The 9,438-nt window shown below is 45.1% G+C and overlaps 1 protein-coding gene across 2 annotated transcripts; it reads left to right on the top strand.

Annotated features, from left to right (window-relative positions):
• The first annotated feature begins 4,732 nt into the window (after positions 1-4,732).
• LOC119363475 (polyadenylate-binding protein RBP45-like) lies at positions 4,733-9,117 on the top strand. 2 transcript variants are annotated; one of them, XM_037628837.1, is made up of 7 exons: positions 4,733-5,258; positions 6,128-6,608; positions 7,907-7,962; positions 8,034-8,164; positions 8,258-8,351; positions 8,430-8,651; positions 8,876-9,117. In XM_037628837.1, exons 1-7 carry the CDS (start codon positions 4,851-4,853, stop codon positions 8,876-8,878), a joined length of 1,395 nt encoding a protein of 464 aa, XP_037484734.1. In that variant the 5' UTR covers positions 4,733-4,850; the 3' UTR covers positions 8,879-9,117. The 2 variants fall into 2 exon arrangements, with proteins under 2 accessions (XP_037484734.1, XP_037484735.1); XM_037628838.1 differs by having other exon boundaries at positions 7,910-7,962.
• Positions 9,118-9,438: the final 321 nt, after the last annotated feature.

The following is a 9,438-nucleotide window of genomic DNA, read 5'->3' on the forward strand; positions in this document are numbered from 1 at the left end:
CTCGTTTGGACGAGCGTTCAACGCCGCATCCATCTACGGGAGCGGTGCGGCCGTAAACGGCCGGAAGCTACGGCGGCGAGCGGCGGAGCGGACGCCGGAGTTCGGCCCTCGCGCGAACTGCGGCTGGAGGGCACGGGAGGACTACTGGGAAGGCTCTACGGGGTCCTGGCGAGTCCCAGAGCACGATGGCGAGGTCGGGTGAGCACGACATCGACGAGGATGACGGTGACGAGCACGGCGGCGGAGGCGCGCTACGGCTAGGACGGTAGCTACGGCTAGGGGCGCGGTGAGGCGAGGAAGGAGAGGGGAGAGGACGGAGTGGAGCTCACCGAGCGGTCAAGAAAGACCCTTGGTGGCTTAGGAGCAGCAAAGTTCGCCGGGGAGGAAGGGGATCGTCGGCGGCCGTCGAGGAAGAAGACGACTCGATCCGTGGCCTGCGGTGCTCCTCGAGCTCGATGGCGAGGCGTAGTCGAGGTAGAGGTCGTCGGCGCGTCTCGTGGACGTGCTGGTGAGGCGCGGGGTGGCCGGTGGCCGCGGCTGTGGCACAACCATGGCGACGGTGGCGCTCGGTGGTGGACGGGGAACGAGGGGAGAGGCAACGAGCAGGCGGAGAGGGCGAGGGGAATCTAGGAGTGGGTGGAGGTAGGTGGGGAAGGTCTCGAGGAGCCGGAGGGGAGGCTCTTATCCACCCGCGGCGTTGCCGGCGAGGTGGTCGGGCGGCGACGAGCCCCTGTAGCGGTGCGCACCGGGGGAACAGGGGGGAGGGGAGAGCGATCGGGGAGGGGGCATGGGCCGGCCTAGCTAGGCCAGCTAGCGCGGGTGGGCCGAAGCCCAAGTGGGGCAGGGGCTTTCTCTCCCCTCTGCTTTTTCCTTTTCTCCTTTTCTTTTCTCTTTTTTTAGCAACTTTTGCCTCTGCTTTTAGCCACTATTGACTTTACAAAAATTATGCCACTGGCCAAAACAATTTCAAATAATGATTGGGCACTGCCAAAAAAAGATTGTGAGGCTTTAGAAAAAGTTTGCCATTTTTATAAATTAAAAAGGCATTTAATTTATTTCTTAGGTCACTGTTTTAAGTAGTTTAGACCACTCAAACTCTTTGCAAAAATGTTGGTTCACCACCAATATTACTTGTGGATTATTTGGCACATGATGAACATTTTAGTTTTCATGTTTGACCAATTTTGAATTTCACTCAGAATTTGAATTTGAGTTCAACTAGAATTTGAAAAAGATAAGAACAATGATGAACAAACACTTGTTTAGCAAAAGGATTATATTAACCCCAGGGATTACTATAGCATCATTACACCGGGGCGTTACATCATCTATGCTAGAGCCCATAATAGCATGCGGCTGCACACGGAAGTTTCTAGCATGAATAATCTTATGATCCCTTTGAGCCTGGGTGGCGGTCCGAAGAAAAACAGGCAAGTCCTGGAAACCAGGTGCCTCAATCCACCCAGATGTGTGTTTAAGTTGCCACCTTAAGTAAACCATTAAATTAACAATTTCACATCTATCATGGAAATTCACTCACCCAATCCACGTCTACTAGCATAGCATGGCATAATAAGCAAACGTAGAAGTAACTCCCAGGGGTTTGAAAATAAAACAGGTAATAAGTACTACCTCAACTACTTCCCATAACCCACAATTTAATTAGATCCTAATCATGCAATGTTTGAGGATTGATCTAATGCATAAAAGCTGGGTATGAGAAAAGTATGATCAAAGTGTTACTTGCCTTGCTGATGATCCGCGAAACCTAGAGACTCAAAGTGCGGCGCAATCCGGGTATTCTATCGCAGACAAACAAATAAACATACAATAAATACTCATCTAATGCACAGGTAATACTCGAATAAAAGATCTAACCAGAAATTTCAACTTAAGAACTCCGGTTTGCAAAAAGAAACAAATCAAACAAAGCAACGGAAATCAAACGGCGAAAGAAAACAGCTTCGTTCTACTAATTTGAATCTAAATCAATTTTTACAGAAGCAAAAACTTGTTTAAGTTGATTATTCGGAAAGAGGGTTTCGAGACGAAACTCCATGCGCTTGAATCGCCTGATTCCGATAAACGAGCGAAAAGTTATACTAAAACGAAAATCGGATCAGGAATCGCGATAAAAAAAATCACGGATTAAATCCGAGAAAAAGAAAAACGATGAACGGGTTAACGAACGAGCGTTCGTTAACTAACCTAATCTGACGAACACGTTCGTTAAAACGAACGAACGAGCGAATGCTCGCTATTTAACCGAACAAAAAAAATCGATCTAATAAACCGAAAAGAAAACTGAAGAAAACCGTTCGTTTTTAAAAAAAAAACCAGCGGCACGGAAAACTAGGCGGCGGCAAGTGGGCTGGGGCAGCGGCGGCTGACGGGCCTGGGGGGCTCGAGGCAGCGCTATTTAAAGGCGCCCTCGGGCGGAGTCCCGCTCGGGCACGGCCCAAAGGCGGTTCGCGTGTTTTTTTTAAATAATTCCGCGCAGAAGAAAAATAAAAAGAAATACTAAACGGACTCCAAAAATCCCGAAATAAATTTTCCCCGTCTTATAAAGTCAAGCCGAACAAGATGAACATTTATTTGGGGCCTAAATGCAATTTTGAAAAACGCGCATTTTCCTAAATTCAAATAAAAAGGCGAAAAAACTCCAGAATAAATCTTATTTGATTTTTTTATTAAATCTTCATTATTTCTTTATTTTGGGAAAGTCATTTTATTCCCTCTCTGAAATTTTGGTAGTAGAAATAAGTGAAGATAAAATAAATAAAATCAAATGATCCTATTTTCAAAATTTGAGAAAACTCAAATATGAAAATAACGAAATCCTCAACTCTCTCCGTGGGTCCTTGAGTTGCGTAGAATTTCTAGGATCGAGCCAACAATGCAACAAAATATGCTATGCAATGATGATCTAAGTATAACATTCCAAATTGAAAATTTGGGATGTTACAAAGTTGCATCTATGAAGTAGAACCTATCATGTCTAGGGCAAAGACCAGAACAAGGAACTGTGGCAGAACCTCTAACAGGAAAAACAAGAACACACACGGTATAGCAGCAGCAACAGTAGCACTGGACTTGGGGTCGGTGTCCTCGGTAACCATGTCGTCGAGGAGGTTGTCGACGTCGGGGAAGTAGTCGTCGTCGAGGAAGTAGTCGTTGGAGTCCGGGGCGTCCGTGACGAAGAAGTCAGTAGTCGCGCTAAGCGCTCCCCAAAAACCTTATCACCCTTCTCCCGTACAGGACTCAAAGAGGTGCAGTTTCGGAGGCCTACTGTCCCGACCTGCGGTGCACGCCACAAGCCGGGATGAGGAAGATCGTAGTAGCAGCGTAGTGTTCAGGAACCGGTGGTGAGAGGAAGAATGAGTTCTGGTGCATCTCTCTGAGAGGAGCGACCTCCCTTTTATAGGCGCAAGAGAAGGAGGCGAGAGGGCAGCGATGGAAGGTGAAACGAAGAGACGAAGATGAAGCGAACAGCCAGCAGCCGAAGGGCTGCACTGTTCGCATTCAAACTCCACTATCGCAAAAACTTTTCAGCTTCCGTGTGACCTTTCGTATACCCGTCGTGCGTGGCAAAAATTTAGACATCGGCTCGGCTCATTCCCGCAACCCGCGGCGCGTCGTGATGAGGCGTGGCGTGGCGAGGCGGGCGGTGGAGGAGCAGCGCACGTGGATGTCCCTCTTGTTCTCATCCTCATACATGTGAGGAAAGAACCTCCCTTATAAAGAGGTCCAACTCCCTCTAGACTAGCAATGTGGGACTAAACTTTAGCTCCACCTCTTGCCTTGCACGAATGGGCTGCGTGGGTCTCTAGGATTTATTAGAAATTTCTGAAACTGCTATTGGGCTAGGTCCAAAATAGACAAAATTCTAGCAATAGTCGTGTGTGGGTGTCAGTTCTGGAGTTTGATGGTGTGTCCAGGGACATTGTTGCCCTGGTCTGATTCTTTCAACCGCAATGATTTTGCTTCAAGCAAGCTACTTTGGAGGTCCGTAAAGCTGCAGATCAACAATGGAGCCACGTCGAGCTTGGGTGAAGAGGTGATCTGTCTCCTTTTCCTTAGTGGAGAGGGACAGGCGCTGTTTTTTTGCATAGGATTATCCTATCTTTTCAGTCATGTATTGTCGATGTTTACGTGGCTTGTAACTGAATCTTTATTTTATTAATGAGACATGTATTATCATGAAAAAAAAGTTGATTCTTTCGGCGGTCTCTGTTCTGGTGCGTTGGTCCTCAAGGCCATAGCACGATGACTTCTCGACTCTCTACTACAGTAAGGTTTGCTCGGCTTTGATGATGGAGGGGCGGTGATGACGACGCGCCTTCGGCGCGTTTCAGTGTTTGTAGTCGTCGCTAGGTGATCTAAGAATCTGGGTGTAATTTTTAGTTTTGGTGTTATTTATACTACTTTGACAGTTGATGAATATATTGAAAGTTTTCTCGAAAAAAATGCTCAGTTGAATTCAACATGCATTACACCAACTCGCAGGAAACAAACAAACATGCATTACACCAATCAAACTGCTTTTTTTAGGCAAAACCAATCAAACTGCTCTTTTTTAGGCAAAACCACTGCTGGGACGACCTCGGATTCGCAGCCAGCCTGGCCCGGGGAAAACGGGAGAGAATCCTAATCATGCTACTACTACCACATCGAGCTGGGCCCCCAACCCGGCCCATTAAATTCTGACCTGTCCCACGGTTTCCGTCGCCTCCCGTCTCCACCGCATCTAAACCCTGCCCCTCTCTATTTTTCTCTCTCCCTCCGAGGTTTTTAGGGTTTCGCATCCGCATCAGCCGCCGCCGGAACCGGGGAGGCGGCGATACGTCGCGATGCAGCCAACATACCAGCCGCCAATGAACGGCCAGCACGCGCCTCAGCCGAAGGCCTCTGGGGCTCCGCCGCCTCCTCTGCAGCAGGCACCCCCGCCGCAGCAGTACTACCAGGCGCCGCCGCAGTACTACCAGCAGGGACCCCCGCCGGCGATGTGGGGCCACCCGCAGCAGCATATGCCTCCGCAGTACGCGCCTCCGCCGCAGCAGTACGCGCCTCAGCCTCCTCAGCAGTACGCGCCGCCGCCGCAGCATTACGCGCCGCCGCCGCCGCAGTACGGAGCGCAGATGGCTGGCGGGCCGCCTCCCGGAGGCGAGGATATCAGGTCGCTGTGGATCGGAGATCTCCAGTACTGGATGGATGAGACCTACCTCTACAACGCCTTTGCGCCTGTGGGGCCGCAGCAGGTGATTCCTCTATCTACTGAGAGAATTGTTGCATTACAAATTTACACTTCCAATGTGTGTACTTAAATGATGGATTATGTTGTATTTTTTATCCGTGTACCTGTAGGGAGTTGGGATATTCATACTGAGCGTTTTCTATCCTATTTTCACATGTACCGTAGGAAGTGACTCAGTGTTTGCTTTGTGGGGTTAGCAAAGTCTAGCATATGTATTATTGTTAATTTAGATCAGTCTTTGCTGTTATTTTGAAACATGTTATGGAATACGGTTACAAGCTGTCGTATTACTTGTTTAAGCATTACTGTTTGATCTTTACCTGTGATGCGCGGCATGCTCAATATAAACCTACTGTAGGTAGCGCAACTTGATAAATGTGCTGTATAAAGACAAATAAAGGTGTCATATTAAATACTCCCTCTGTAACTCAATATAAGATAGTGATGCGTCAAAAACGTCATATACTCCCTCCGTTCCTGAATATAAGTCTTTGGAGAGATTTCGTTATGGACCACATACGGAGCAAAATGAGTGAATCTACACACAAAATGCATCTATATACATCCGTATGTGGTTCATAGTGAAATACCTACAAAGACTTATATTTAGGAACGGAGGGAGTATTAAGTTATGGAGGAGGGAGTAGTATATGGTAGCATGTTCATTTATCTATGTTTTGGCCTTCTATACATTTCCATCAATTGTCTTTCGCCACCCTGGAAGTGTGGTCTCTGGATTAAATATTGTATATCTGTTATAATAATTTCACTTATTGTTTTTTCTTAGTATTTTTGGAAACATTGTCATTGTATGCACTGGCTTTTGTACAACTCCTTCATGTATTGGGTATTAATGTTCTCTAGAAATTGCAGGTCACCTCAGTGAAAATTATCCGCAACAAACATACTGGGCAGCCTGAGGGTTATGGTTTTATTGAATTTCAATCTCGAGCTGCTGCGGAATATGCTCTTGGGACCTTTAATGGGCAGATGATGCCTAATGTTGAACAAGTTTTCAAGCTAAACTGGGCTTCTTGTAGTGCTGGTGACAAGCGGGGTGACGATGGTTCTGATCACACAATATTTGTTGGTGATTTGGCTGCTGATGTTACTGACGCCATGTTGGAAGAGATATTCAAAGCCACCTACCCATCAGTTAAAGGTGCTAATGTTGTTACTGACAGGGCCACTGGTCGCTCCAAAGGATATGGTTTTGTACGTTTTGGAGATCTAAATGAGCAGACACGTGCTATGACTGAGATGAATGGAGTGCTATTGTCTACAAGACAAATGAGGATTGGGCCTGCAGCTAACAAGAAGAATATGGGTACTCAGCAGACATATTCAACTAATGGTACGTGAACTGGGAAACTTTTTCCTCATAGAATATTAATTATTTTCTGCTGTTTCGTCACCTGCTTGTATAGAATCTTGTAGGAGTAATGATATTTAGATCCTCTCTTGTGGGCACACCATTTTGTAGGCCAGCTCAATCAGTTTACACTCTGATTGTTCCTTGTTTGCTTCCTCGATGAGAGTGTTATGTTAGCACTTCTTATCTTTCTACTCAGTCCAGTTCAGGGTAGCCAGCACAGCTACTGTTGCTATAAACAGATATATGTCCTTCCCGCTCTTTCATTTGTAAAGATTGGGATAAGTGAACACAACTAAGTAATGAATAAACTAAACACAATTCATGTTTCTCAAAGCAGGATGCCATGCCATCTTCATTTAGTGCCTGGGAATATCTTCAGCTGAGATAGATGTCTCCTGTAATCTGTGGCCTCAGTTAGGTCAGTGTTTAATTTTGCGAGAATTTGGTTCCCAATTGCTTTGGGGGGCAATTGTGCTGTCTATCTGTTCTCACATTGAGATAGCTTACTTGAAGCTTTTTCTATCTCATTTGCCAGCATTGTCAGTCATATACTTCGAATGATATTCTCTATCTAGACTCCCAAACAGTTTGTAAATTCCCATCTTAAATATTCTTTTCCCTCAACCTCCCATTCCTTGTGTGTGCACCTAATCTTTTGTAGTGCACATAACATTTGTTCTATCTTCCATTAGTCCTTGAATAAACCGTCCTTGCGGACACAAGTAATTGGTCGCCTTCCCTTTTTTTTTGGATGCACAAGGTTTAGGTTTGAGATGGCCTGCACTAAGCATATTATATTGGGCAACAAATATTAAAACAAATGGTTTCTTTCCTAGCACTATTAGGTGTGTGTTGCATGTTGCAACAGAGGAGGCTAATTCCAGTTCATCAATAGTATGGCATTTGCGCAAAAATAGGACGGCAAGCTAACCTGTTTACTGACAGCCATGCTCCTAGGCTTCATTTTCTTTTACAGCCAAGCTGACACATGCAATTGTCGAATTAAATTTGTGAAGCAGGGATGTACCTCCCTTGATTGACAATGGCTTATTTGTGTGATGGTTGATTTGTTGTAATGAAATGGCAGCATTTGCATATTCTTCATGATTAGGTTATTGATGATATATTTATAATTTTTTGCTTCATGTGTATTCGTTCTTTTGTTTACTGTGGTAGGTCTGAGCACCCAGTTGGGTTTGCCAGCTTTAGGTTTTGCATATTTTTTCTATGGTTATTCTTTCTGAAGTTAATTATGTCTGTATGTTTTGTTACGGCAGCAGGGTACCAGAGCTCTCAAGTAAATGAGGCGGCGAATGATCCCAACAATACTACAGTGAGTCCCTTGTTATATTTTTCTAAATTGTGAGAGTTGATGTTTCCTTATTATTCATACTTGTGCGATAGATCTTTGTGGGCGGGTTAGATTCCAATATAGATGAGAACTATCTAAGGCAAGTTTTTACTCCATATGGCGAAGTTGGTTATGTGAAGATTCCTGTAGGCAAGCGTTGTGGATTTGTCCAATTTACCAGCAGGTTAAGAAAATCTCCAGGTTTTTTACTAGTAGTACATACGAGCTAATAATATCCATGACCTAATTGTTGCTCTCATCACTGCTCTACTTTCAGGGCGTGCGCTGAGCAGGCCATCAGTGCGCTGAATGGGTCTCAGATTGGTAGTTCCAATGTTCGTCTTTCATGGGGCCGTAGCCAAAACAAACAGGTATTGTATACATAGGCATGCTGTTAGCTGTTAAATCTTGACGTGTGTATCATTCTAACCCAAACATCGTTTTGTCAGGCTCCCCAGCAGGATGCAAACCAGGGTAATGGCAACAGCTACTATGGATATCAACAGGGTCCTGATGCATACTATGGTGCACCCAATGTGCAAGATCCTAGCATGCAAAACTATGGATACTCTGGTTATGGCAGTTACGAGCAGCAACAGCAGCCATCTCAGCAGCAGCAACCTCCACAGCAGCAGCCACCACAGCAGCAACAGCAGCAGCCCCCACAGCAGGCAAGAAATTGACAACCCAATATATCCTACTGCCTTATCTTAGTGAATTCATCTAAAACAATCTTTTTGAAATTTGTCTGTGCAAATAAACCAAAAAATGATACAAATACGCTTCTCAAACTGCAATTTGGTGGCTGATTTTTGTGATTTTGAACATTGTTCACATGCTTAAATGATGGCTTGTCTTTGGCTAATGACTAACCTGGCTACTTAATATTTTGCAGTGACCATTGAGGCAATGGAGCGCAATCACAGATTCAGAGCTGCATGAACTGAATGCTACCGCGTCATGAGTTATCGTATAGGTGTCCTTGTTTGTAAGATGGGTCGTATCTAGTAGTACTTTGACCGTTGGGCAGTAGCTCTAGTTCTATTCAGTGCTTCTCTTGGTTTTAAATTATCAAACTATGTCCATGACTGAGTTAAGCTTTTAATGTTATTTTGGATCACCAGTTTCTTGTTTTTTGCGTTGAGATTTAAGGCTTTTGGGTGAGAGCTGAACAGAGCGGCTCAACTTGTGCAAATTTTAGCTGAGAGCTTGAACCAAAAGGCTTATGTAGTCTGCCATTTTGTTGTTGCGAGAATGCCTCAAATAAGCAAAAACAGCAAATCAAAATAACTCTAGTGTCATGTTGGAAATGATCATCTGTTGGTAAACTGATCCTACTATCTTTTTCTATAAAAGCGCGAGGAACTGAGATCTAAGGAATCTGCAGGTAGACCGATACCAAAACCACTATGTGGTCTCCAGCAGATTCCCAATAACCAATCCAATCTGACATAAGAG

This window comes from Triticum dicoccoides, chromosome 2B, assembly GCF_002162155.2.
Source record: "Triticum dicoccoides isolate Atlit2015 ecotype Zavitan chromosome 2B, WEW_v2.0, whole genome shotgun sequence".
In the NCBI taxonomy this organism is placed as follows: domain Eukaryota; kingdom Viridiplantae; phylum Streptophyta; class Magnoliopsida; order Poales; family Poaceae; genus Triticum; species Triticum dicoccoides.

Excerpts from the sequence above, each read along its gene's own strand:
- LOC119363475 (XM_037628837.1), top strand. The coding sequence starts at position 4,851 with ATGCAGCCAACATACCAGCCGCCAATGAACGGCCAGCACGCGCCTCAG. Across the intron at positions 7,963-8,033 it reads ATGATCCCAACAATACTACA|ATCTTTGTGGGCGGGTTAGA; the intron begins GTGAGTCCCTTG and ends CTTGTGCGATAG. Across the intron at positions 8,352-8,429 it reads GCCGTAGCCAAAACAAACAG|GCTCCCCAGCAGGATGCAAA; the intron begins GTATTGTATACA and ends TCGTTTTGTCAG.